This window comes from Fomitiporia mediterranea, assembly GCF_000271605.1.
Source record: "Fomitiporia mediterranea MF3/22 unplaced genomic scaffold FOMMEscaffold_6, whole genome shotgun sequence".
In the NCBI taxonomy this organism is placed as follows: domain Eukaryota; kingdom Fungi; phylum Basidiomycota; class Agaricomycetes; order Hymenochaetales; family Hymenochaetaceae; genus Fomitiporia; species Fomitiporia mediterranea.
Genome location: NW_006760391.1, coordinates 2,006,584 through 2,031,943, shown reverse-complemented (window position 1 = coordinate 2,031,943; position 25,360 = coordinate 2,006,584). Strand labels below are relative to the sequence as shown.

The window sequence follows — 25,360 nt, the reverse complement described above, 5'->3', positions numbered from 1 at the left end:
CGAGAGTGAATCAGTGATTGGGCTACATGACGCGCCTGTGGCAACTGAATAGCCGTGGGAAAGCCGGCTGCTAAATTCGCTAACTCTGACATGCAGGGTGACGAGGCCCTTCGCACAACGCCGCAGGTCTTCAAAACTCTTGCTCTGACTTGAGAGTCTCTCGCTCACCTGGACGTTGTTGCACGCTTAGCGCGTCGACGGCTGGGAAGATGAAGATCTCCCACAAGCCAAAGAAATTCCTAGCTCCAGTATGTATCTTGCTCTCTGTTGTGCTTTTCTTGCGTTACCGAAGTGCCCGTTCCCGTGCTGAGTGATCCTTGCCCGACAGCATCCACAAGTTGCTGCTCTTATAGCAGACATACTCGCCACTCCTACAAATGGTCTATCGGAATTGCTGGCGCCGATTGATGCCTGGAAATGGCCACGCTCCGACCTGAATGCATGGATTAAAGTCCTTAACAAATTTGACGCGGTTCTTGAAGATGTCATCCGTGAATACGATATTGACGGCTTACAAGTAAAACCGTTCACTCGGGAAACGAAGGAAATTATCTGCGAAGTCTTGAAGTTTGAACGGCTATTGCTCGAAAACTCTACGAATAGGAAGATGTTCAACTCCTATGATGTATGTTGTTGCTATATGCTCTTCTCTTTTCCGTCCGTATGCATATGACTTAACGAACTTGCTTATTGTAGCGTCTAAACAGTTTACTGTTTTCTTCAGACCTTGACGTTTTAGTTGCAACGCTCCTTCTCCTGCTACGCCCTTCGCAACAATACTCGTCCCAACCCGCGTTGTCACACTCCTTACATATCTCGACATCGCGTCTTGAGTCCCTCGCAAAAACCTCGCCAATGCTTCGGGAACATGCAATTGAGATGATTGATCTTGTTAGCACGAAGGGAGGGAAACGGTTACGAGACTTGCCGCAGGAGGCGAGTGAGGTGAACTTCACGTTCTACAGTAGGGATGCATCTTCATCAGAAAAGCCGAAGGAGAGTGAAGATAGCGGCATCTTTGAGTCATCAAGCCGACCCCAGCCAGCTGCGCAATCATCTGCGCCACACACTGTCCACCTGGGGCCTCTGGCTCAGTCCTCCAGGTCTGCTATAGAGATATTTGCAGATGCTGTCAAGTCACACCAAGTACCCGATAGCGAGAGGTACGAATTACTTTGTCGGGTACGATTTGCACAGGCCCTTGGGGCAGGCCGTGAAGAAATTAGGCAGAAGCTTGTGATTGCACGCCTATTGGCGATAGCAGTATATGCCCACACGCATTCTGAGACTCAAGCGCAGTCGTCGTTATTCTTGTATGATACTGACTTGGTAAACCGAATTGCCGAGCTACTTCAACAAGATCATGAAGTTCCCGTCATGGTGCAGATGGCTGCCTTGTCTGCACTTGATGCCCTTGCGAGGTATCGACAAAGGGTCTCTGAGGTATTGGGTGCTGTCAACGCGGGCGTGAACCATGGCATTTTGATGTCGCTGTTCCGTAAAACTGTGGCTGATATCTCAAACATTGAGTCTACGTTGCCAAACCTCTTCGTGGATGCACTAGTGTCTTTTATCACGTTCATTGCATCCCATGCTGGCGGAGGAAACCTAGTCGTTGGTGCTGGACTGGTACCTATCCTTATCCAGATAATCGGCATCACACACGAGCAACGGCTGCCGATTGTATCGAAGTCTATGCAGCTTGTTGACAACGTGCTATATGGTGTCATGAATGCTTTCACACTGTTCTGCAACAGTCGAGGTGTTGAGGTTCTGACTGAACGAATTAAAGTAAATATGTTTTAGGTTCTGCATGATTATACCTAACTTTGTTCCTCTTAGTACGAAGTTGATCTTGCTGTTGAGGCATACGGGTTCCATGAGTTTGCATACAGTGCGTCGACTCCTCACAGTAAGCTTACTTAGGTTCTCTTAATTAGCTTCGTGAGGCTCACGTCATCAAAGGCTTAGGCTTAATGCACACTACCAGAGCGGGTGTACTAAAGCACCTGCTGCGGTCGATCCATCGTATGATGCAAGCTTCGGGGACAACTGAAGGAATGCGAGGTCTGATCGACTCTTCGCTTCTCAAGTCTGTCCAGAATATTATTGAGTACCGAGGCGTATTTGGTCCTACCGTGTTACCGATCGGTATGCTTTGCTATGACTATGAATTAGTTGACTCTTTCTAACAGTATTTGTGCATAGCGATCAACGTTGTTGCAACCTTCGTTCATAATGAGCCGACGTCACTGACGGCAATTCAAGAAGCTAAACTGCCTGAGACGATTCTGAAGGCGTTCGAAGCTGGGATCGAACCATCCTTTGAGGTATGCAACTCAAAGCGTACTGTGTCCAAATTCGGTATTAATACTTTCGCATGATACCTAGGTTGTTCAATCCATTCCCAATGCCCTCGGTGCACTGTGCCTAAATCAAGCTGGGCAAGACCATCTTGCATTACATCCTTCCATCATTCCGGCGTTATTTTCGATATTCACGTCGGAAGCCCATCTCAAAGTTCTTCTTGAAAAGGAGAACGCTGTGTCCATCGGAAGTTCTATTGACGAGCTTGTTCGTCACCATCCATCATTAAGGCAAATCGTGTTCGATTCTTTAATCTCAACATTGAAGAAGATTGAAGTTATGGGCACGAATTATGTTCCACCTTGCGATATACAGCAATTTTACTCGCTAAGTCTCAGCACGGAACAGCTGCCTTCAGCGAGTGAAGATGTTGTCATGGAGGATGCTCAGGTTGTGCCTCCTCCTTCCGACGGGGCTGCATCAGCGGCACCAAATGAAAATGGGCCTGATCAAGGCGATGAATCTCAGACCAAGTCGCACGACAACGTTATCATCAACTATATTGATGTTATTGGAAGGGTATGGCTCTGTCCGTATTGAAATTAAAGGTGCTGTACTCACGACCATAAACTTCCAGTTTCTAGAAGGACTGTTCCAGCACCCATCGCACTGCAGGGACTTCATTCTAGCTACCGAAGGACTCGCTTGTATTGCTCGTTTGTTGGCTTTGCCTTGTTTGCCATATGACTACGCGAACGCGGTACATTCGGATTCTCTTGTCCAAGTTATTCGCACAATGGTGGAGGTCGCTCCAGCGGATACCCTCACGCACCTGGCGCAGCAGGTGAGCGAGTCGTTGAATGAGACTAAGGGCTTCTGGCAATCCACGAATGGAGAGTCGAAATTGTTGCCTTATGTTGAGATGGAAGGTACGTCAACTAAACAAACCTATAGAAAGTTATTTTTAACAAAATACAGATGAAGAAGAGTTCTCAAGGGCTAATGCCTTCTTCCACAAGTTGATCACTCTGCATGTCCGCATAACTCTGCTTTCGGATGTTTATTCAACGGCTGGGTATACACATGGTAGACACGCCGTCGGGCTACTGCAGAACACGACTGTAGATATCATTCCGGACTTGGGTGCACTTCATCGGTCTTGTATCTGGGAAAACATTGTCCTTAAGAATGGGTTAGCTGCTAAGGGCATTGCTTCGAGTATCACTCCGTCGTCGTCTACCGAAGATGCTGCGTCGACATCGCCTGCTGCTACCAGTACGACGCAACCTGATGGTCAACCACCTGCTGAATCGCCTTCAAAGGATGGCCAGAAGAAGACAGAGGGCCCTAAGGATCGGAACGCTGTGGCTTTGAAGCATATCGCGAGTCAGATTCCGAATGCCCTAGGACCGTTCTTCCAGGGTAAGATTGTTATGAAGACTACCATCCGTATGCACTTCTCTTATACCGCCTCCCTTTTAGCCGTGGCGAAGATGCTTCTGTATAATAGGCGTAATCCTGACGAAGCACAGAAGAAGCAGGCTGCTTCTATATCGGCGACATTGGCGGATGTCATGTACAAGCATTTGACCGAGGTTACGGACGGTGAGATTAGCTTTCCTTCTGTTGAGAAGATTCGTATTTATGTTTGGCTTATTCTGAAAGGCAACCCGACTTTCTTGTATGGGTACCATACAGTTATGATCGGCTTGATCACATTCCTCCTTTTCGATGGCAAGTGTTATTTGTGGCGGAAATGATACGGGCCATTAACATACTTTATTTCACAGAACGAGCCTCGCAGACGAACTACCATGCTGTGTTACTCCTTCAATTCCGAAAGGTCGGAGGTCTGGACGCTGTCTTGGATACATGCCGTCGCTATACATCTGCCATTTCTCGCATCTCCGAGATTAGAGCCGCAGACCGAAGTGAAAGTGATCAACAAGAGCTTGTGCACGTCTTTGGAGGGTTGAAGATGGCCCTTCATTTGCTCTACCTTATGATCTCGTTCAAACCTGCCATCGATCCCGGTCAAATTGCTCAATATATCTCAAAGGACAAGCCCGAGAACCACCCGGATTTCTACGAACCACATGACTTCCTTGTCAAAATGAGGTTGCAGATAGCACCATTGATCCGTGATATTTGGCAGTCGACATGGCTTGTTTCTGCACCTCCAGCTGTCAGCAAATATGTTATTCAGTGTGTTCAAGAAATAACTTCGGGAGAGAACGAAGTAGCAAGGCCAGATTTCGGTTCGGAAATTTTACCGAGTTCAGGCCAAGGTCTTCTCCGACCGTCTCAACCGCCAGATGAAGATCGTATTCGACAGTTGACGGACATGGGCTTCCCGAGAGCTGCGGCTGTTAGAGCACTGTCCAGGACAAATAACAACGTCAATTTCGCGACGGAGTATCTGTTGACTCATCCATTCGAGCCTGTTCCGGAGGAACCACCCGCTGCAGTGCCTCCTGCGGCTGAAACAACGGCGCAAGAGCCTGCGACGGACGAGGCCCCTGCGGATGTTGCTATGGAAACTGAACCAGTTCCTGAAGAACAGCCTGTGCAAGAGACTGCTATTGAAGAGGATTACGAGTCCCAAAAGACGGTCGAGGAGAGACGACAGGACTTGGATGAGATCAGGAAGTCCCTCATATCAGATATAGGTCCACAAGCGCTTAGACTTGCAGACGCTCATCCTTCGTTGATTTTCGACGTCAGACACGTTTTCATTGGGCCGAATGACAAGTACCAGCCAGAAGCTATCCGTTGTGTTGTACAAGACATCGAAAAGTTCTCCCCCGCTGCGTACGATGTGCAGGAGGAACCTCTTGCTGTTAGGTGCCGACTATTGGCTCTTATACTTGCCGATTCACCGAAAGCTGCACTCGAGATATCGGGTAAGGAGGAAAAGAACTTGATGGATATGCTTTACGCTCTGCTTCTATCGCAGCCTATTGCTCACGACAAGGATCAGGCATTGCCGAAGTGGCTACCCGCACTTCTCCTCGCGATGGAGTCGCTCTTGGTCACCGCGGAAGAGCCTCGAGCCGTTCCTATGGTTCTCGCTGATCAGCCAGTCGTTATTCCTCCTCTGGTTGTTGGTCCTCCTTACGTGGAGGCACGTTCCATGCTCTTTGAGTTGTGTATACGATTACTCCACATCCCGAGTCTTCCGCGAGATGAGCTACTCGCTACACTACGGATGCTCGTGCAGCTTACCCGAGATCGTAATATGGCTGACCAGTTTGTGCGTCGGAATGGGGTATCTTTACTCCTCCAGCGCTTGAAAGGACCTGCCGGCGATGCGTCAGTCGCAGGCTTCCAGTCCCACATTGCAATCATCTTGCGGCATCTCGTTGAAGATAGATTGGTGTTGGAGACGGTCATGAAACAGGAGATCAAACGCTGGTTGTCAACTTCGCGTTCCAAGACTGTTGAAGTTCTCACATATGTCCGCAATTCCACATCGATGGCGGCTCGCGATCCTCAAGTGTTCCTAGACATTACGAAAGAGCTATGCACTCTGGTACGGCCGGACGTCCCCAACCATCAGATTACGTTGAAGGCAAGTGTCGCTGAGGCCCCGCCTGACTCCGCTGCTACGGAGAAACCTCCGACGGAAGATTCTACTTCGATGCAGGTTGATAGTCCAAAGTCAAGCGCACCTCCGGTATCCTCTGAAGCATTGGAATCTGTCGTTCATTTCATGCTTGGCGAGCTGATGAGAGTAGGCAAGCTTGCTTCCGAAGGTATAGCAGCCGAAACTTCAAAGGATCGCGCATCTGTGACTTCACCAACCGCTGTCACTGCACAATCTACATCTTCCGAGGTGAAGGACACATCAACGTCTACGACCGAACAGACAGCGTCATCGTCACAGAAAACGGATGAAGCACAAAAGACACAGGACGCTCACTTCTATGCGTGTTTCTTGATGCAGAGCCTGTCTGAGCTTCTATTCTCGTACGAACAGTGCAAGTTCGCGTTCCTGACGTATCCGAAAAAGAAAAACCAAACTCCTGCGAAGGATGCGTTCTCGCGCTCGAAGTCGTCTGCGTTGAGTTTCCTCCTAACAGAACTGCTGTCGTTTGGTCCCTTCAATGTGGACCCGAAGTTTGATTCAAAGAAACGAGTAATCTTATGCAATTGGGCGATGTCCGTTATCGTAGCCCTGTGCGTTGACAGTTCTGCTTCTCATGAGACACAAGAGAATGCGCCAGACGTGACTTCGATTCGAAAACTTGTCTTGGAGTCTATAAGCAGATCTTTCAAGGATATCCTTGCAACTGAGCCTATGGACGTACGATATGGGCGAATCCTTGCGATGGCGGATCTTTGTCATAGACTTTTGTCGGTCCGGTTTGGCACGGGCTCAACAAGGTCGACGGAAGAAACTCCGATGCACTTGGCAAAGATTATGCTTGAGAAGAACTTTGTCTCTACGCTAACGACTGTCCTCGCAGAAGTCGACTTGAACTACCCGAATATGCGCAGTCTCGTGGCAGCTATTCTCCGGCCTCTCGAATACTTGTATGTATGTCAAAGTATACATAATTACACGTACTAACTTCATATTTTACAGAACGAAGGTGGCAATCAAGATGGGACGTTCGGACAAGAACAAAGAAGATTCTGACAAAAAGAGTCTGACCCAGAGTTCAGAGCCGTCGGATGACTCTGATGACTCTGGTGAAGACGACGACGACGTCATGGAGACAGAGGAAAGGGAGGAGACCCCTGATTTATATCGTAATTCTTCACTTGGAATGTAAGTTATCTTACTTCGCCATTCTTACGGTACAGCACTAATTGTTTATTTTTGCTAGGTATGCGGGAGTAAGCAAAGTGATATGTTATTTCTTCAATTGAGTTGACCTCATTTGTCCATCCAGGAAATGGAAGAACACTACGATGAGGGGGATGAGGACGAGATGGATGAGGATGAAGACGAGGAAGAGGATGATGTTGATGTTGACTATGATGAAGAGTCCGTCAGTGAGGATTCGTCTAATACAGAGCCTGAGGAAGGAGCAGAGGAGCATGCTATAATTGATGACTCCCCAGAGGGTTGGGTAGACATGGATGAGGAGATGGCAGAGGGCATGGATGATATGGATGAGGACGAAGACGAAGGTGATGAACTTGAGGAAGAAGAGGGTGCCGATGAGGAGATTATGTGGCAGGTAAGGACCTCTAGGCTATATTACTTTCACATTCCATTCAGCTTATTTGTTGAAAGCCTCCTGAAAACGCAATGGGCGATCCGGACAGTGGCTTAATGATCGAGGAAGCGGATGAAGACGACTTGGATGATGATGCGGGTATGGTTGATGGAGATGGTCAAGGCGGCGACGAGGACGACGAGGACGAAATGCTCTCCGCGACTGACGGGTAAGTGGAATAAGCATTATGATAAGTAAAATTTCTCAAGTGGTGCATTTACAGCCTGGTGGGCGAACTAGGAGAACTTGAACATACGGACGCGTTCGGCCAGTCAATAGATGATCCGTTAGGTCTAGGCCGTCCCACTATGCGAGTTGGCAGCCGTCTATTTTTTGGAGGGCCAGCCAGTGCCCAAGGGCGTGGTGAGTATATTCGTTCCATCGTTATCTGCATATAAGCATCTAACTGAATCTAGATCTAGACGCCGACGTACAAATCATCGGCCGGCCACGCTACACGGGAATTAGCGCTGAAGCAATGTCCCATCCTTTGCTAGTAGATTCCAGTAGTTCAGGCAACGTCGCGGGAGTACCAGCCCGGTCCGCGCAAAATAGACGAGCACGAGGTGGAGGTATTCTTCCGAGTAATCCCTACAGTGAGGTCATACAAACCATCGAAGAACTGGTCGGTGGCGGTGCGTTGCAGCTCGTGCAAGAACTGATGACCCGGAATGGCATCGGAGGTGCTCTTGGTGCCGATATTCGAGTTGAAGTGCCCCACGGAGCTGGCGGTCTTCTTGTCGACCGTACTCAGATGACCCGTCAAGGTGGCCGGACATCTATCTCAACGTCCGTCAGATTACGAGACCCTCGATCTGCTGACAGCCGCACAGACACTCCTGAATTTGGTCCGCTGCAGACCATCCAACGATGGTCGGAAGAGGCTAAGATAACACACGGAAAGCACCTACAAGAGCGAGTCCAGAGATTGTGCAACCATATCGTTCTTGCCTTACTACCTGACGCTCGTGAAGCGGCTAAGAAGGCAAAAGAGAAGGAAGAAAAAGAGAAGGCTGAGAGGGAGACAGCGGAAAAGGAAGCAGCAGAGAAAGCGGCGAAGGAGGCGGAAGAGAAAGCTGCAAAGGAGGCTGAAGAAAAAGCTGAGAAGGAGGCTGAAGAAAAGGCAGCAGCTGAAAAAGAGGCAGCGGAGAAGGCAGCGGCTGAACGTGAGGCTGCAGAGAGAGCGGCTGCATCATCTGATGTCGCATACGATGCCTTAACTTCTGAGGGTCGCACTGACGGTGAGCACCTCCCAGCAGATGAAGATACTGAAATGGTCGATGCCACAGCAGCTACCGAAAACGCCGCGCAAGAAGCCGAGGCTGTCGTCCAATCAGAACCTGAGGCGGGCCCTTCAGCAGCACCTGAGCGGGTGACCATTACAATCAATGGGAACGAGGTAGACATCACCGACACGGGCATCGATCCTACGTTTTTGGAAGCTCTTCCAGATGATATGCGGGAGGAAGTACTCAACCAGCATCTCCGAGAGCAACGACCCACTCAGGTCGCACCTCCAGTCGAGTCTCAAATCAGCGCGGACTTCCTTGACGCTTTGCCTCCAGAGATTCGTGCAGAAATATTACGTGAGGAGCGGCTAGAGAGGAGCAGGCGAGAACGCGAGCAGAATGGCGAAGAGCAGACTGCTGTTCCAGCGGGTGGTCCAACGGACATGGGCGCGGCCGACTTCATTGCAAGTCTTGATCCGCAACTGCGACAGGTTGTTCTCCTGGACTCAGACGACGGTATTTTACAGACGCTTCCGTCGCATATGGTCGCCGAAGCTGGCGTTTATCGTGAAACTGCGCATCTTCACCACCGTAACCCTCGACCAGCTGCTCCTGGTGATACTGCCACTTCTGTTACCCGCAAGGTCCCAACCCCACGTGATGCAATTCAACTGCTAGAACGACCAGGAATTGCAGCTCTGGTCAGACTTCTGTTCTTCCCTCAGTTATCCAAGAAGAGCACGCTCCACAAAGTTCTCCTTAATCTTTGTGAGAACTCCAAGTCTCGAACGGAGCTGTTCAACGTGCTTCTGAGTATCTTGCAAGATGGTACAGGTGATCTTGCCCTAGTCGACAAGAGCTTCTCCCAGTTAACCTTCCGTGGTGGGAAAGGTCCTGCTCATCCTACCTCGAAGAGTATAGGGAAACAAAAGGACCCGGGATTGTCTATCGCATCTCCTATCGTTCCCAGTGAAGTCCCTCCGGATCTCATCGCGCAACGCTGTCTAGATGCCCTCAATTACATCGTTGGCACCAACGAGCTTTCTTCTCTCTTTTTCCTGACAGAACACGAATTATCAGCAGGTTTGAAGAGAAGCATATCAAAGAAGGGTAAAGGGAAGGAAAAACAAGCAGCTCAATCACATTACCCTATCGTATTACTTTTAGGTCTCCTTGACCGCCAGACGCTGCTGAAGACGCCCAGCATAATGGATTCTGTTGCTGGACTGCTTGACTCGGTGACGCGCCCCCTGACGAGCTTGAAGGATGACCTAAAGAAGAAAGAGGACGCTGGAGAACGTCCATCCGCTCCTGCCGAATCAAGTGCACAGCAAGATACTTCCGGCACTGCACCTCCAACTACTGCAAATGAACCAAGTGGGTCAACTGGTAAGATTAATCCATTCGCACCTGCCTTTCCTGAGTTGAGTTTATCCTTCAGCAGAATCTTCGACTGCGCAACCGGCCGAAACTTCGGGAAATAAATCTTCATCCGTTGAGGCTGTGGAAGAAAAGATCCTTTTGGCTAACCCACCGCAGATCCCCCACCCTGCGCTCAGGTCTATCGTAAACATCCTTACAGTTGGAGAATGCTCCGGAAGGACGTTCCAACATACGTTAGCGCTCATTCAGCATCTTTCGTTCCTACCAGATGCTCGGGATATCATAGCCCAAGAATTGAGACTCAAAGCGAATGACTTTGGAGCCAATCTTTCGAAAGACTTGGATGAACTGATTACTGCATTGAGCAGCGGACAAACACAAGAAGACCTACCTCCGTCAATAGTTGCCAAATTCTCGCCAGCTTCCTCGGACCAGGCCAAATTCCTCCGTGTTCTGAAGACCATCGATTACATGTACTCGAAACCGGAGAACGCGTCGAGCCGCAATCCAGATCTATCTCAAGTTGACCGTATTCGTGAGATCTACGAGACGTTCCGATTCACTCTTCTTTGGGAGAAGCTTAGCGAGTGCTTGTCTGTCGTGGAGAGCAGGGACAATGTCGAGCATATTGCAACGATTCTATTGCCACTGATCGAGTCATTAATGGTCGTCTGCAAGCACGTAGGGGTGAAGAGTACGGTAGCACCAGCTGTTCCTGGTTCTCCGCGCTCGCCTTTGCCATCTGAGCAATCGGTTGATGACTTGTTTGTGTCATTCACTGACGATCATCGGAAGATTTTGAACATGATGGTACGAAATAACCCATCCCTCATGTCGGGCTCTTTCTCTCTACTTGTACAGAACCCTAGGGTTCTTGACTTCGACAACAAGCGGAATTACTTCAATCAGCAACTACACAAGCGTCCTTATCCTAGGGAGCATTACCCATCCCTCCAAGTCAACGTTCGTCGTTCGCGCGTCTTCGAGGACAGCTTCCATGCCTTCCAGCACAAGACTGGCGACCAGATTAAGTATGGCAAGCTCAGCGTACGATTCTATGCTGAGGAGGGTGTCGATGCAGGTGGTGTCACACGAGAATGGTTCCAAATTCTTGCTCGACAAATGTTCAACCCCAACTATGCTCTTTTCGAGCCGTGTGCGGCTGATAGACAAACGTATCAGCCGAACCGAGCCTCCGAGATCAACCCTGACCACTTGTCGTATTTCAAGTTCGTTGGCAGAGTTATTGGGAAAGCTATTTACGATGGTCGTCTCATGGATGCTCACTTCGCAAGGAGCCTGTATCGTATGCTCCTTGGTAAACGTGTCGACTACCGTGATGTGGAATGGGTTGACCCTGACTACTACAAGTCTCTCTGCTGGATTCTTGAGAACGATCCATCTATGCTGGACCTTAATTTCATTACTGAAGTCGACGAGGTTTGTATCTCTTTAACCCTTAGTTAGAATTCCGTGTATTGACGTCCGTTTTAGTTTGGCAGGCACGCTGTCATTCCGCTCAAGGAGAACGGCGCTTCAATTCCGGTGACCATGGAGAACAGGAAAGAATACGTGCAACTCGCTGCCCAATATCGACTACACTCGTCTATCGCGAAGCAGATTGAGAACTTACTTGCTGGCTTCTACGAAATTGTTCCGAAGGAGTTGATATCAATCGTATGTCTGGTCACATTATCATCTTGCGCATTGGTTACTAACGCGAGCATTTGTCTAGTTCAACGAGCAGGAAGTCGAGCTTCTCATTTCTGGAACGCCAGACATAGACGTTGATGAGTGGAGGGCAGCCACAGAGTACCATGGCTACTCCAGCTCTGATCCTGTCATCGTTTGGTGGTGGAGAGCACTGAAGTCGTTCAACCGGGACGAACGTGCCAAGGTGCTCAGCTTTGCGACTGGAACGACGCGTGTGCCCCTGGGAGGCTTCGGCGAATTGCAGGGTGTGCAAGGCGTACAACGCTTCTCCATTCACCGCGCATATGGGGAACCCGACCGTTTACCTCAAGCTCATACATGTACGTTTCTTAATCTGGTCCTCTAGCGTTATCCGTGTTATTAACTATAACCGTTTTTGTTTAGGCTTCAACCAAATTGACCTTCCTGAGTACTCGTCTTACGAAAGGCTACGACACCAGTTACTTCTAGCTATCAATGAAGGAGGAGAAGGTTTTGGTTTCGCTTAATTACTTAAATGCTTATGCATATGAAAGACGTTTCACGACGTTTTTAGTAATCATGGTAGTACCACTTGTTCATTGCATTGTATAGTATCATCTGCAATTTGTGTTGTCTTGTTCGTAGATATCAATGATTAAACTGTTCTTAGAGAAGTATATGAAGGCTACGCTGGGGACACAAGCATATGCAGAAGGGTGCGTTTAAACGGATTTAACTCAGCCGTCGTTTAACTTCGTGAATGAGATGAGCGACAATATTTCAATGTAATTGTTGTGGTCTCCGAGTCAGCCAAGTACAAACAATCAAGATAATTCAAACAAGGCACACTACCACGATGTGGATATCATTCATAGCACTGTAGTTACACCGAAAGGATACGTGACCCAAAATCCAATACAAGGTACCAAGAACTCGTGAAAAAGTCTACAAGACAAGGGTAATACAAAAGCAAAGCAAAGCAAGCAAGAAAAAGAATACAAACATAGTCCATGTGTACAAAAGAATGAATTGTATTTAATGAATGGCGTGTATAGGATATGGGTATGTCGAACCTACGAGTGTCTATCGAAAACGTGAAGAGAGCAGGAGGGTAAAGGAGTAGGATCTGCGGGTGGAGAGAATAATCATATACGATGCGGGCTCGTCACAACCCAACCGCGAAATCCAGGTATGGTCGAAGTTCCATAACGCCCGGTCGTACGTCAATCGACAAGAAAGGTACAATGTCTATATACAATATATTCTCTCTCTCTCTCTCTCTCTCTCTCTCTCTCTCTCTCTCGCAGATCACAATCACAAATCACAATCATAAATCACACAAGCTCAAGTCCACAAAAAAACACAAGCACAGCAACGAGTATAACCCATCCCCACTCCATGACCCTCGCACGCACGCTGCTATTGCTACTCATCGTCGAGGGGTTGGAGGATCCCCACATTTGGATGTTCCGGAAGTAGGTGTGTGTGTCGACGGGGGTGGCCCAGGAGGAGTCGTCTCCGCCGAAGAATGTCCTATTTGGATTTGGATATGTAAGTGGGATTGTTTGGATGAGAAGAGGGAGAGGGTAGGGATTTGGATTGGGTTGGATGTGTGTGGGAGGGAAGGGAGGGAGAGAGGTAATGAGCTGGCGTATAAATATTGTTACTTACGAGAAGAAGAAACCACCTGGGTTCACAGAGTTATCTTTGCGGAACTGTACGCCCTTTTGAGAGATGGCTAATATATCATTAAAGCTTGAGACAAAGGAAGAGAAACAGAGATATATCATTGTCAGATTAAGAGTGATCCGAATGCGGAAGAGATTGGATACTTACTATAATGCGACATATCCGTTCGAAACGCCTGGTGGGTCGTTCATCTGGACGAGGAGTGATACTCGAGACCATCTAACCAAAATATCGTATTAGTGTTGCTTTAAGGATTAGGCAAAGTACTAGTACGCACTGCCCAGCGGCAAAGCCAAACGCGCCTCTCTGGATGCTGACACCGAAATCATCGTTGCACTTGATGTCATCAGAGTCGCAGATACCATTCGTCTTGGGTATATAGGCGTAAACTATCGAATAATAAAACATCAGTATGCAACACGTCGAAATAAAATGACGTTAGGAACACGTACCTTCACCGGCACCATTCGCCCTCCACATTAGCCGTGAACTGAAGCAATCTGTACCATTAGGTTCCTTGCCTCCTTCACAACCATTGACACTCGGACCGCCTCTGATACCCGGTAACTTGCCACCTTTCACCCAGTCGAAACCCGAATCAAATGCGAGCTCGTAGGAAACGAGCATAGATTGGAAAGGTGTTGAGGAATTCCAGAGTGTAGAGAATTGCGCGCCGCCTGTTTTGTTGTTAAATGAGCCAGCTGGGTAGTCTACTCGCAGTACAGTGCCATTCGTGGAGTTGGAGTTAGGATTGGAGACTGGGACTTGGTTATTTGGAAAGGGGTCGTTGATGAATGCGAGGTCGCCTTCGCCGCTGCTTATGTGGCCTTTACTAAGAGACCAACCCGAGACGAGGAAATCACCTGCATTGCTAGGACTGAGAGTAGCTGAAGGGAAAGGTAGACTTGTAGAGGTGGAGAGAGAGAACTGAGCAGCGACGGAGGCGATTGGTGTCGTGCTCTGTGCGTAGACGTAGACGCGTGTGAAGGCTAGAGCGAGGGAAAGAGCGTGGAGGTACAGCGCGCTGCGCGCCCTCCTCGTCATAATGATTAGATATTGAAGTGAATAGCCAGCCGTGAGACCGGAAATTGTTCCTCCACTGATTGAATGAATCGGTAGAAAGAGGGAGAGTGAGGAGACTAGGATGGTCGAGAGGACATAGGACTGAGAGCCGTCGTTCTCGGCGCCGAGAAGAGTGGTGTCACTGGTGTGTGTCCTGAGTCCTCTCACTCGCTGTCAGTCCAGCTCACAACTGATCGTCGTGGCACACGCGCCCTAATAAGGCATGTTGATCGTGTCGATCACGGACTCAGAAAATATTCACTAGCTAGAGTCGAGTTAGTCATCGTGCTGCTCTCTCTCCTCTCGACGTCCATGGCTTTCTCGGGCGCACTCACTCTTACAGACCTAAACGACTTCATTACCCCATCTCAAGCGTGCATCAAACCAGTTCAACAATCGAATCCTCAGACTTCAAGGGACGAAGGTGCTGCTTCGGTGAATATATGCTTCCTCTTGTCTAGACTCTCGCAGTCGGCTAACAAAACGTACTCTTGTGACCTCGGATTAATAGACTCAGATTCGCATTGACTCTTCAGGCGCATATTATGAGGTGTCATCCACGGATGCTTCCGATTCCAAGACCTCTGCGCGCAAACTCGAGACCGCTCAGATAAGTCTCAATGACTGCTTAGCTTGCAGGTCAGTCCACTTTCGCACTTTTCATCAAAACCACGAGTTTGGTTCTAGTCTTAGTCGTTCCGTACTCATCGCACAAATTAACTCAACATCTCAATATGCAGTGGCTGTATAACGTCCGCAGAATCAGTGCTAATCACGATGCAGTCGCACGAGGAGGTCCTGAACGTCCTCGCGTCCAACCCTTCGCCAATTTGTGTGGATCACAAGACCCCCGTGCTTTCTATCTCTCCCCAATCGCTCGCGTCCCTCGCCGCCACCATCTCGTCTACCTCTACAAATACAGTCGCCCTCGCGCATGTCTTCCACCGGGTCGCGGCCTTCGCGCGGGAGCTTGGCTTCGAACACGTATACGATACCACCTTCGCACGGCATCTTGCGCTTCTCGAGCATGCACACGAGTTTCACGAGCGCAAGCACGGGACTACCAATGGGATAGACGGGGAAGATGCCGCAGGGAAACTACCCATGCTGGCGAGCGCGTGCCCCGGGTGGGTGTGCTATGCGGAAAAAACACACGCCGAAATGTTGCCGTTTATCAGTCGGACGAAAAGTCCGCAGCAGGTGATGGGCACCCTCGTCAAGAATTGGCTTAGTGAGAAGTGGGGCAAGAAGTGAGTGGTTTCTTCTCTATCCCTGCTTCCTGTTTCCGGACGTGCTCTCGTCATCCCGCACTCCCGATTGGTTGGGCGCCACCTCATCCCGTACCTCATCCCATCTATCCCCTACCCTCTTTTCTAACTCCACACTTCTCCATGTTCTTGTCCTGCACACTTCTCGTTCTCCTGTCGATCTCGTGCTGATCTTCGCTCCTACTCTTCTCCCTATCTTTATCCTATCTTCGTCCTATCCCTCTCTTCTCATTCTCCTTACCAAATAGGCCAAATCAGATCTATCACGTTACCGTCATGCCCTGCTACGACAAGAAGCTCGAAGCCTCGCGCCAGGACTTCTATAACGATTTATATTCGACGCGTGATGTTGACTGCGTGATCACGACGGGAGAACTCCAGCGAATGATGCGCGAACGCAATTGGGCTTGGGATTTATTGAAACCCGTGCCAGGCCCTTCTGAAACGGGAATTGAAGTTGAAACGTCTCTGCTATCTAAATCTAAAGCCGAAGAAGACGAAGAAGATACTATACCGATACCGAAACAAAAATCCGAGGGTCCTTCTTACTCATTAACGTTACCGTCCCTGCTTCTACATCCAGGCTCTAGCTCAGGTTCATATTTACACTCCTTACTCAGCACTATACAAGACACCGCACATCTCAGTGGTCAGGCGGAACCCAAGCTCACTATACGCCAAGTACGCGGAGCGGATTTCGAAGAATATCTGCTCCGCGCACCTGATACAGGCAAAATTGTATTCAAGGGTGCGAGGTGTTATGGATTCCGAAACTTGCAGAATGTCGTGCGCCGTGTGGGACGTGCGGCGGGTGTACAAGTTGGGAGAGGTGCGGCGGGGAGACTTGCCAACGTACGCGCGAAAACTCGGATAAAGCGACGAACAGCCAATAATTCCAACGGCGCAATCGAAGGAGATAATTTAGAGGAGGAAGAAGACCGTCCATACGACTACGTCGAAGTCATGGCATGTCCAGGAGGTTGCGTGAACGGCGGTGGTCAGCTCCCTCCCCTCCCAATCCCAAATTCCGAGACCGAAGGAGCAGCGAACGGCGGCGAGACAGAACGATGGGGTACACGAGCATGGACACGCCGCGTCGAAGAAGCATACTGGACAAACGACTTGCCTACTCCTCCTCCCTCTCCTCCACCGCTCAACAAAGTAGCCACTCTGCACGAACCAGAAAAGAAAACGCTCTCGACGCGCCTCGAAGCAACAGACGAACTCGCTCTCCGCGTCCTCTCCGACCTCTGTAACCCCTCCCAACCTTTAAAATTGACATCCTGGTCCCAAACGATGGACCCCACCGCCGAGTCCCTTCGCCGCACTTACTTCCGTACCTCCTACCACGCAGTCGTCAGTGAAGTCTCCGGGATCCAAGTCCAGTGGTAACAAACAAATAAACAAAAAAACCACCGAAAAAGACAATTGCCTTTCATTTTTCAGATAATATTGAAATTGCATTGGTTGGATATATTGTAACGTAACGACTATTACAAGTTATACAGACAAATATGGCGCACAATGTACTCACTACACACACGCATGCATACAATCAGACTTAAATCATAAATTATAGTCAAACACACTTACCTAGACTTCATTTCGGGATACTAACAACTGAAACAGCCTTTACGGAACTCTCGTAACTCAAGAAGATTAAACAACCACAGCAAAGTTATTCCAAGTTCATGTAATTAATTATTAGTCATTAATTATTACTATTCACTACCTTACACCCACAAGTCAATACAAAAAACAACACTTAATTAAATTATTAAAATAATAGAACTAAAACAGTTATAGTAGCAGTAGAGCTAACTAAAGCACTGAGATCGCAAACAGCAGCAGCAGGACTTAATCGAATCGGTCAAGATGGGCGATAGTAACAGTACGAGGAAAAGAGGTCGTGACAACACGCGCGAAACGGCGAGCAGGCAAAGGTGAGAGCACAAAAAACAATGGATGGATGGAAATATGTTATTCGATACAGTCGATCTGCAGGTATAGGTAGGTTGGGTCGTGCGTATTCAAGGAAAACGAGGAGCAGTCGTAGGTCAAAGAAGAGAAGGTTGAAAGGGAAGAAGAAGAAAATCAAGGGTAGATGATTGGATAATTGGCCGGCAAGGTCGAAATAGCAATGCGACGGCAAGAGTATACAAGAGTATGCAATGCTATGAAGATCGGTGGGTCGGATGCCGGAATGCATGGTAAATGAAATGATTCAAATGGAATGGAAGGTAGACGCAGTGTATGTGCGGCGCGCAAGACACGCACCGCAAGACACAAGCGTACGTAGGTAATCAAATATCAAAGGAGATTGGCCGAGTGAAACGGAAAAAGAAAAGTAAGCCATGATTGGATAGTAGTACAACATGAAATCAAAGAGGAAAGAAAAGAAAATATAAAAATACGGCGTGCATTACGTTAGGTTCGGGATATCGGAGCTCGGCAAAGGTTGCTTCCCGTTCGCTCGGCGATTACCTGTCTGTCGATCAGGAGGTGACAATGCGATGGAAACGGGAAGTCCGAGACTCAATCGAGAGAAAAGTGTGTGGAGCAAGAAGCGCGAAGCCTGGCGGAGCGGGAAGATGCGCATGCGGGGAAGGACGCTATTGCGGATACAATGCTGCATTGATTGGACTGGAGAGAAAAAATTGAAAAGTTGATGGGAGACAAGGAGAAAGCACGAGGATATCGGGAGGCACCGACGTCGAGTCGGCACGGGCGTATGTCGAAGACTGGTAGTACACATTAATATCGGCTTTGATTCGCAGGTTGCCTAGTTCAGATCCGTTCCATAAGCGGAGTGACGACCGAGGTGGGTTGTGGCTTATGTGGTCGCCAAGCACGTAGAATGACGCGACGATCAGTTACTCAGAGGTCGCAAAGGAGATGAGTTGACACAAAACGTGCCCCGCGTTCCGAATGCCGGATCCCGAGCCCTGAGCCCCGAGTGTTACGGAACTCGCATCGAATTCGAAATTCGGAAATTCGATAGATGACGAAAAGCAAAGTTGGAGCTGAGCGCGATAGGACGGGCGGGGCTTCGGGAATCCTGAGACACCGAAAGGGTGGGAGGACGCCTATTGGCGACGACCCTTGCTCTGGTACCAGTACGAGCAATGGTCGCAGTACTTGTCGCCGATGGTGAGCGTCACCCGTTCTTCGCGGTCAGGACCCATGAACTGCGAACAGTCAAGTCAGAATGTCGAAGGGACGAGCAGCGGAGAAATGAGGCTAACCTTCTCGCAGTAGCAGTCTGGGCATGGTCTGCGGTGCATAGCGCTATGAACGCAGCGTTTATTGCCACAGTCGATCTTGGAGACTTTGCGTGTCTGCAGACGGGGAGTTAGTGCATGGACGGGCGTTGAGACAAGGAGGAGAACGTACGATGACATAGTGCTGTGTTGCGCGCACGGACAGGATGACAGAGAATGAATAATGCAGATGAGTGGCAGGCTGGCGGGGAAGAGAGACAGAGACATACTCCGCATCCGAACTTTGTGCCTTCACTGTGGGGAAAGAGAGAACAGAGTATTAGCAGCGAGTTGTGGGTGCGCGTATATAGACAAGGATGGGGACTAGTACTGACGTGATGAGATTGCACATGGCGGGGTAGTGGATCGAGGGAGCTGAGTGTGGAGAAGAAAGCGGCTAAGAGCGAGGTAGTTGAGAAGAGAGAGCCGGAACGGTCGAGGGACTGGGAGATGAGGAATGAAGATTAAGGATGAGGGAGGCTTTATAGTAGAATGGGAATAAGACAAAGGTAGTAAGGGAAGGGAGAGAGGCAAGAGAAAGATGAGATGCGGCAGATGCGATGGCTCAGATCGCCTGCCCTTGCATTCAGACGCGTGCCGCCAATCGATTAACCCGCAGCGTTAGACACGTTACCTGCTGTGTGTCCCGTGCCCACTCCCATGTCTTCCTCATCCCCCACATCCCCCGTCTCACAAGCAGCTGCACCCACCACCCGCTCACGTACCCTCCTCTTTGTATCGTATCGTGACTCCACCGCCCGTTCTTCCCGCTCTCGAAGAAAGAACCCCTTCCTGCCCCAATCTGCTATCCCTTATACCGATTCAGACGGCAACGGCTTCCACGCAGACGATGAGCAATCACACCTCATCTCTCACTCAGACGACCCAACAGGTCACGTCGCACTCGACATAGACGTCCCCCCGAAATGGTCCGTCTTCTTTCATTTCCCACCTGTCACGCCTCATATTCTCGACGTTAACCTGACACTACCTGCCTCTTGTCCTTTCACTTTGCTCCCCGGCACGCAGGGTCGACATCTCCGACCAGGTTCATGACATCCTAGCCGCCACACAGCAAAAGAGTACGTGCTAACAACAACAAAAATGCATTTCTATATTTTTCCCGCAATTCCGCTCCGTCTTAATGCAAGATCCGGCCTCGCTAACACATTTCTCCTTTTCTTTGTTCCCGTCCGTTGATGATGACGCACGCCAATCCGTCGCCGCGTCTCTAGTCTCCATCCTCGAGCGCCTCCACGCTAAACATGTCCTTCCCGGATTTGCGGACCGGTCCGCTGAGGAGCGCGAGATTGAGGCAGTGACCACCGACATCACCAGAGTGCGTCAAACTACACTAACCCTGCCCAGTGCCCATGTGTTCTCGTTGACTCATTATTGTCTGTACTCCACCCCTTCTTCTTTCCTCCTTTCAGGACTTCCGTCGCTGCCAGTCCCTTGTCCAAAGCATCCCCGCGGCCACTGCATCTCAACAACGCCATGCCTTCCCACCCCGCTCTCAGGCGCAGTCCCGTCATGAGAAACTCGCAGCACAGAACGTGCAACGTGCCCTCGCTGCCAAGGTACAAGAATTGAGCGCTGCATTTCGCAAGAAACAGCGTGTTTACCTCGAAAGTATGCAATTTATTCTCGCTAATTTAATTTCTCGTGAATTTTTGGAATGTTGATTCTGATACACGTTGTTACAGCACTACAAGGCCATGCGATCAAGAATCAGGACCTGCTCGTCGCTTCGGGCGCCGTAACGCTCAAAGGTTCAGAGGGCATGTCTGATCTTGATGAAGACATGCGCGTCGCTGCACGAAACCAAACCTCTTCCTCACAACTGCAGCAGCAACAAATCGAAGCCGACGTAGATGTCGACCTCCAAGCCCGAGACCGCGAAATCACCGAAATTGCACGATCAATCAGCGCACTCGCCGAACTCTTCAAAGACCTATCCACACTCGTTATCGACCAAGGCACTCTCCTCGACTCAGTCGAGTACAACATCGAGCAAACGAGTGTGAACATGGCTGAAGCTGTTACGGAATTACGCGTCGCGGAGGGGTATCAGAAGAATACGGGGAGACGAAAGTGTATTTTCTTGTTATTGTTGATTATTTTTGGGCTTGTGCTAGTGTTGATATTTAAGCCGAGAAGACATGCTGCGTCTCCTCCCCCTCCTCCCTCTCCACCATCTACAGTGACTGCAGCACCGGCGGCAGCAGCAGGGAAAGAGGAAAGCACAATGGGAGGAGACCACCTTGGACTTCCACCTATACCAGTTGACGTCACCAACGTCAATCCAGAAGCGCTGGCCGCGAACTCGCAGAATCCGAGAATCCCGCGGAGACGCGTACGGAGAGGAAGCAGTTTAGATGATGATGATGATGATGACCGGAGTATCTATATTGGAGAGGACGACGCGAACGCGTATGGCTGGGACGTACGGATGCTTCTGCCCGTGCAGCGGAGACGAACTCAAACTCAGACGGGGCGGAATCGGAATCGGATACGACACATTGCATACGACGGTGGGTAATAGTTGGACCCATCATCGTCGTCATCAGCAGCAGTTCCGTCCGTTTCGTTTCGCTCCATTTCGATCGGTTTTGTGTTTACGTTTATCTCCGTGATACTATTTATTATGGTGTAGATTACTCCACTAATCCTATACAACATAATGCATACTCACTAAAGTGATTAAACTAACTAACTAACCGATTAGATCGTCCTCTACGAATCGATGAGAGTGTAAAGTGTAAAGAGTGCGAGACGAGGTAAGTACTCAAGTCACCACGGATGGTTTATTCACTTTACCGTGCATGACGGCATGCACCCATCACTCCGTTCACTTTCTCTACCTACAAATTCATCGGACGGGCCTTACATTGCGTCCGGGGGCAACTGAAGCTAAGCTTAGGTCTTAAGAATCCATTCCTTCTTACCTTTCAGCTTCTTACCCCTTCATCTGCATATGGCTTTCATCGTTCCTCTATATCTTTTTTACCCCTTCATACAAACTTGGCTTCTATTCCCTTATCCTTCTCCTTCGCCCCGTTTGAGAGGTTGAATCTCCGAGATCAATGATCTATTCGAATTCGCCGTCTCGTCATCACGCTGTCATCGATTGAGAATTTGAGATTCTTTGAGTGGGGTTCGCGGTGTAGTTTCCTTCCGCGTTCTGCGTTCTGCTGGACTTCTTGGGTTTGCTTCTGGTTCAGAAGTACAGACGAGTATGGTACTACGCAGTTAGTTGGACTCAATGTTATTGGCTTCTGCAAACTGTCATGAGTGGTATACTGGCATATGATAATCAGTACGAGATACGACGGAGTTACTTAGACTGATGCGGAACGAGGTACTAGCATATGAATTGTATATACCAGTCCCTTTTGTTATCTGATACAGTGGTAGTAAAGTACTACTAGTACTACGACCGAACTCGTCTCAAGAAAGACAAAGATAGAAGATACATAGACGAAGACAAAGACAAGGCTACAAACGTACAATAACAATACGAGGAACACTGTCAAATGTGCATTCATCCGCCCAAACACCTAAAAGCGTCCGAGGCTTTCTGCGGGCGGCGTCGGCGTTCTCAAACCAACTTCTACCTTCTACCACTACCACTAACAGATTAGGTCGTCCGGAAGCAAACCTGGTACCTCTGTACATACGTCATGGTACGCGTGTAGACGTGGAAGGCAAGAAAGGAAAGGAAGTTTAAGGAGGAGCTTGGTACGGCGATTCGCCCGTCGCTCCCTTGTACTCTCACACCTTCTGTTTTTCCTGTACAACTTCCTTTGCATGATGCTGCTGAGTGAGCTGGCTTGTAGGACGAGAGTTAAGGAACACCGAGTGCTTTGAATAGTGATGTGAGAAAGATCTGCAGGGCAAATCGTGCATGGGGATCGCGGATTTCTCCGTGCGATGCGTACGGGAATAGAATTGAATATCAATTCAAATTCTGAATTCACCATCGCTTGAACTCTTGCTGGCAGTACACTTGAAGCGATGTTCGTGCTAATACTGGAGGAAACGCATGTATCGTGTGAGTTAACTTTGGACGGAATTTTGTAATTCAACTTACATTCTTGGTAAATTCGAACCAACGATTATTCGTTGCATGTTGCCAGCGCTAGTACAGTACCAACGTTGGAACAGGAATCTGGCCACATCGTTTGTATTTCAGAAGTACCCCAGAACATTAATACCACCTCGTGCCAAGTCATGATGCGCTTGCATGCGTATACAGTAGCATTTATCGGTGATTGTGGCGGGTAGAAGGCAGTCCGTCCTTCATGGTATTGGTTCTTGGCAGTGAGACGTTCCCTCACAACGTGAAAGACTAGTATTCGGGAGAGGGCGAGTGCCGTTTGCGTCATGATATCGTACTGTTGCAAGGTCGAACTCAACTACGCGCCGAACATACCCGTATGTGGATGTGTCTGCGTGTCTGTGGCTGAATTGTACTTCTCAAGGCAAGAACCAATGCAGCGCCGCATCGTCTTCGAGCTTCGCAAATTCGTATTGATTCCTTTCCTTTCGAATTTGGAGCCCTTTGATCATGATTTAAGTGATAATCTCTTTCTTGATGAAGTTGATGAGATTCGTCTACGTCATTGGTCCGTCGTCTTGAGTTCCAAAAAAAAAAAGAAGGATGCGAGGATGTAATGAACAGTCAACTTTCTGGGAAGCGATGGTACGTGTCGATTTTAGTGCGTCCGCAACACTGGAAAATCCTCTTTTCATTTTCTCTGTTGTTCAGAGCCTCCGGTTACACTGGTTTAAATTGTTCCTGCAGATAACAGTTGAGTAAGCATCAATACCAGGGACTACCTCACCTTAAGGCTTGAGCATGTTTGTTCGGCTATCTCGGACACTGCATAATCCTTTCTTCCTCGAGAGGAACCTTGGCACCGTCGTCCCATTGAGCGTTTGTCCATCCACATGTTCTTCCTGCTCAGAAGTATCTCCTTCAATACCTTCTAACATGCTCGTCCAATGAGGTTCCGGGCACATGAACGACGGATTACGAACAGGGACGAGGAGAAAAAAATCCGGATCACACTCATTGGTCAATTACTCCAGGATAAAGGCGGATATGAACGGAGGAAGGCAGAAACGTGTAAATACCTAGGGGTAATTTGGGAGCACATATGCATGCCATGCTCCCTTCAAAGTGAGATGTTGTAGAGATGCTAGGTACTTACAAAAACATGCGTTCCGGAGAAAAAGCGCGGAACGGAACGACCCGAGAACATGCGATCGCACTTATCGAGATGAGAGATCATCAAATGCCACGCGTCGAAGCTCCGTGAAGCTCTCGGAATGACATAGAATGCTATACACCTGAAGACAAGCCTGAGTTCTTGAAGGAGTACGTCAATGTTCGGTTACAACAGAACCTTACGGAGCGTCTAAGTCCTTGAGGGAACGTCAGAAAGTATGAGACCACAGAACATTATCTAGATCAGAGAACACCAAAATGACATGCGTCAAAGCACTGTGCATCTGAAGGCAAGTCTGAGCTCCTGACGTGATACACCAATTTCGATAACGTTAGAATCTTACAGAGAGGCCTGGGTCCTTGAGGGCGTTCGAAAGGTTAGTACCGACATTTTACTGAGAACTTTGAGAGGAATCTTCAAAATTGCCATAGGTAGGCGACGATGTCTCTTGAATGGGTAACGTATCAGTAGACATATCAGCCCCAACAACGCACCACGCGTCAATCTTTCTTGCGAGAAAATGGGTTTCCCACCCAGGACGACCAAATGACATCAATACCAAGAATTAACTTCAGGGAGGAAGACCAGTGGTACTACTCGGACCGGAGTGGAACCTGTGAACCAATAAGATATCAGATAGATTCGGAACAGTTGCTTGAAAATATGGTCGGTCGAGCAAAAATAGTAAGTGGTGAGGAGCAAATCACTTTCAGATAGTGGAGCAACAAGTCTGACTGAAAAGAAAAGAAACCTTGGCGTTCCTTTCGTCTATGGCTTCAAGTCAAACATGTGATTCATGACAGGCACGTGACTGACGCGTCTGTCTTCACGCGTTTGATGGGATAGTCACAGATAGTCACGTAACAAGTCGTAACGGGCGTTACAGGCACAGAAAATTCAAAGGGTTGCAGGAGAATCTGATTGATTGTTGCATGGACCCTCATTTTAAAGAAAAGAATTATTACGCACGATGCGTTGAGCTGAGATTATACGGGTTGGTCGGTTGTAAATTGATGGTAGCTCTCA

The 25,360-nt window shown here is 48.9% G+C and overlaps 6 protein-coding genes across 6 annotated transcripts; 3 read left to right on the top strand and 3 right to left on the bottom strand.

Annotated features, from left to right (window-relative positions):
• The first annotated feature begins 173 nt into the window (after positions 1 to 173).
• Positions 174 to 12,490, top strand: FOMMEDRAFT_107991 (uncharacterized protein). Its single transcript, XM_007266601.1, has 22 exons — positions 174 to 248; positions 329 to 625; positions 697 to 1,791; positions 1,843 to 1,912; positions 1,966 to 2,151; positions 2,209 to 2,330; positions 2,392 to 2,886; positions 2,945 to 3,236; positions 3,286 to 3,729; positions 3,790 to 3,912; positions 3,973 to 4,041; positions 4,098 to 6,843; positions 6,896 to 7,081; positions 7,140 to 7,149; positions 7,206 to 7,496; positions 7,553 to 7,704; positions 7,759 to 7,898; positions 7,952 to 10,153; positions 10,206 to 11,587; positions 11,642 to 11,824; positions 11,883 to 12,180; positions 12,245 to 12,490. Exons 1-22 carry the CDS (start codon positions 210 to 212, stop codon positions 12,346 to 12,348), a joined length of 10,926 nt encoding a protein of 3,641 aa, XP_007266663.1. The 5' UTR covers positions 174 to 209; the 3' UTR covers positions 12,349 to 12,490.
• A 595-nt stretch (positions 12,491 to 13,085) lies between these two features.
• Positions 13,086 to 14,661, bottom strand: FOMMEDRAFT_140748 (uncharacterized protein). Its single transcript, XM_007266600.1, has 5 exons — positions 13,963 to 14,661; positions 13,788 to 13,899; positions 13,658 to 13,729; positions 13,493 to 13,576; positions 13,086 to 13,354 (listed from the first exon to the last, which is right to left on the bottom strand). Exons 1-5 carry the CDS (start codon positions 14,552 to 14,554, stop codon positions 13,156 to 13,158), a joined length of 1,059 nt encoding a protein of 352 aa, XP_007266662.1. The 5' UTR covers positions 14,555 to 14,661; the 3' UTR covers positions 13,086 to 13,155.
• A 223-nt stretch (positions 14,662 to 14,884) lies between these two features.
• FOMMEDRAFT_107987 (iron hydrogenase) lies at positions 14,885 to 17,373 on the top strand (the record flags this gene model as incomplete). The annotated part of the gene is made up of 4 exons (XM_007266599.1): positions 14,885 to 15,007; positions 15,084 to 15,211; positions 15,313 to 15,822; positions 16,089 to 17,373. The coding sequence occupies 4 exons, from the start codon at positions 14,885 to 14,887 to the stop codon at positions 17,230 to 17,232; spliced, it is 1,905 nt and encodes a 634-aa protein (XP_007266661.1). The 3' UTR covers positions 17,233 to 17,373.
• A 446-nt stretch (positions 17,374 to 17,819) lies between these two features.
• On the bottom strand, positions 17,820 to 19,512 carry FOMMEDRAFT_20143 (uncharacterized protein). The gene is made up of 5 exons (XM_007266598.1): positions 19,436 to 19,512; positions 19,331 to 19,355; positions 19,234 to 19,245; positions 19,086 to 19,178; positions 17,820 to 19,028 (listed from the first exon to the last, which is right to left on the bottom strand). Exons 1-5 carry the CDS (start codon positions 19,450 to 19,452, stop codon positions 18,927 to 18,929), a joined length of 249 nt encoding a protein of 82 aa, XP_007266660.1. The 5' UTR covers positions 19,453 to 19,512; the 3' UTR covers positions 17,820 to 18,926.
• Positions 19,513 to 19,748: 236 nt separating this feature from the next.
• FOMMEDRAFT_107983 (t-SNARE) lies at positions 19,749 to 21,791 on the top strand. The gene is made up of 5 exons (XM_007266597.1): positions 19,749 to 20,029; positions 20,130 to 20,182; positions 20,336 to 20,439; positions 20,534 to 20,732; positions 20,807 to 21,791. The coding sequence occupies exons 1-5, from the start codon at positions 19,761 to 19,763 to the stop codon at positions 21,640 to 21,642; spliced, it is 1,461 nt and encodes a 486-aa protein (XP_007266659.1). The 5' UTR covers positions 19,749 to 19,760; the 3' UTR covers positions 21,643 to 21,791.
• Positions 21,792 to 22,497: 706 nt separating this feature from the next.
• On the bottom strand, positions 22,498 to 24,963 carry FOMMEDRAFT_168050 (uncharacterized protein). Its single transcript, XM_007266596.1, has 6 exons — positions 24,678 to 24,963; positions 24,512 to 24,617; positions 24,317 to 24,455; positions 23,948 to 24,239; positions 23,194 to 23,901; positions 22,498 to 23,132 (listed from the first exon to the last, which is right to left on the bottom strand). Exons 5-6 carry the CDS (start codon positions 23,229 to 23,231, stop codon positions 22,733 to 22,735), a joined length of 438 nt encoding a protein of 145 aa, XP_007266658.1. The 5' UTR covers positions 23,232 to 23,901; positions 23,948 to 24,239; positions 24,317 to 24,455; positions 24,512 to 24,617; positions 24,678 to 24,963; the 3' UTR covers positions 22,498 to 22,732.
• Positions 24,964 to 25,360: the final 397 nt, after the last annotated feature.

Excerpts from the sequence above, each read along its gene's own strand:
- FOMMEDRAFT_107991 (XM_007266601.1), top strand. The coding sequence starts at position 210 with ATGAAGATCTCCCACAAGCCAAAGAAATTCCTAGCTCCA. Across the intron at positions 626-696 it reads AGATGTTCAACTCCTATGAT|CGTCTAAACAGTTTACTGTT; the intron begins GTATGTTGTTGC and ends TGCTTATTGTAG. Across the intron at positions 3,913-3,972 it reads TTTGACCGAGGTTACGGACG|GCAACCCGACTTTCTTGTAT; the intron begins GTGAGATTAGCT and ends TTATTCTGAAAG.
- FOMMEDRAFT_140748 (XM_007266600.1), bottom strand. The coding sequence starts at position 14,554 with ATGACGAGGAGGGCGCGCAGCGCGCTGTACCTCCACGCTCTTTCCCTC. Across the intron at positions 13,900-13,962 it reads GGCGAATGGTGCCGGTGAAG|TTTACGCCTATATACCCAAG; the intron begins GTACGTGTTCCT and ends ATTATTCGATAG. Across the intron at positions 13,730-13,787 it reads TTTGGCTTTGCCGCTGGGCA|ATGGTCTCGAGTATCACTCC; the intron begins GTGCGTACTAGT and ends TATTTTGGTTAG.
- FOMMEDRAFT_20143 (XM_007266598.1), bottom strand. Across the intron at positions 19,029-19,085 it reads CAGACTGCTACTGCGAGAAG|TTCATGGGTCCTGACCGCGA; the intron begins GTTAGCCTCATT and ends GACTGTTCGCAG.
- FOMMEDRAFT_107983 (XM_007266597.1), top strand. The coding sequence starts at position 19,761 with ATGTCTTCCTCATCCCCCACATCCCCCGTCTCACAAGCAGCTGCACCC. Across the intron at positions 20,440-20,533 it reads TGACCACCGACATCACCAGA|GACTTCCGTCGCTGCCAGTC; the intron begins GTGCGTCAAACT and ends TCCTCCTTTCAG. Across the intron at positions 20,733-20,806 it reads ACAGCGTGTTTACCTCGAAA|CACTACAAGGCCATGCGATC; the intron begins GTATGCAATTTA and ends ACGTTGTTACAG.
- FOMMEDRAFT_168050 (XM_007266596.1), bottom strand. The coding sequence starts at position 23,231 with ATGCAACGAATAATCGTTGGTTCGAATTTACCAAGAAT. Across the intron at positions 23,133-23,193 it reads GGTTCGAATTTACCAAGAAT|TATTAGCACGAACATCGCTT; the intron begins GTAAGTTGAATT and ends CGTTTCCTCCAG.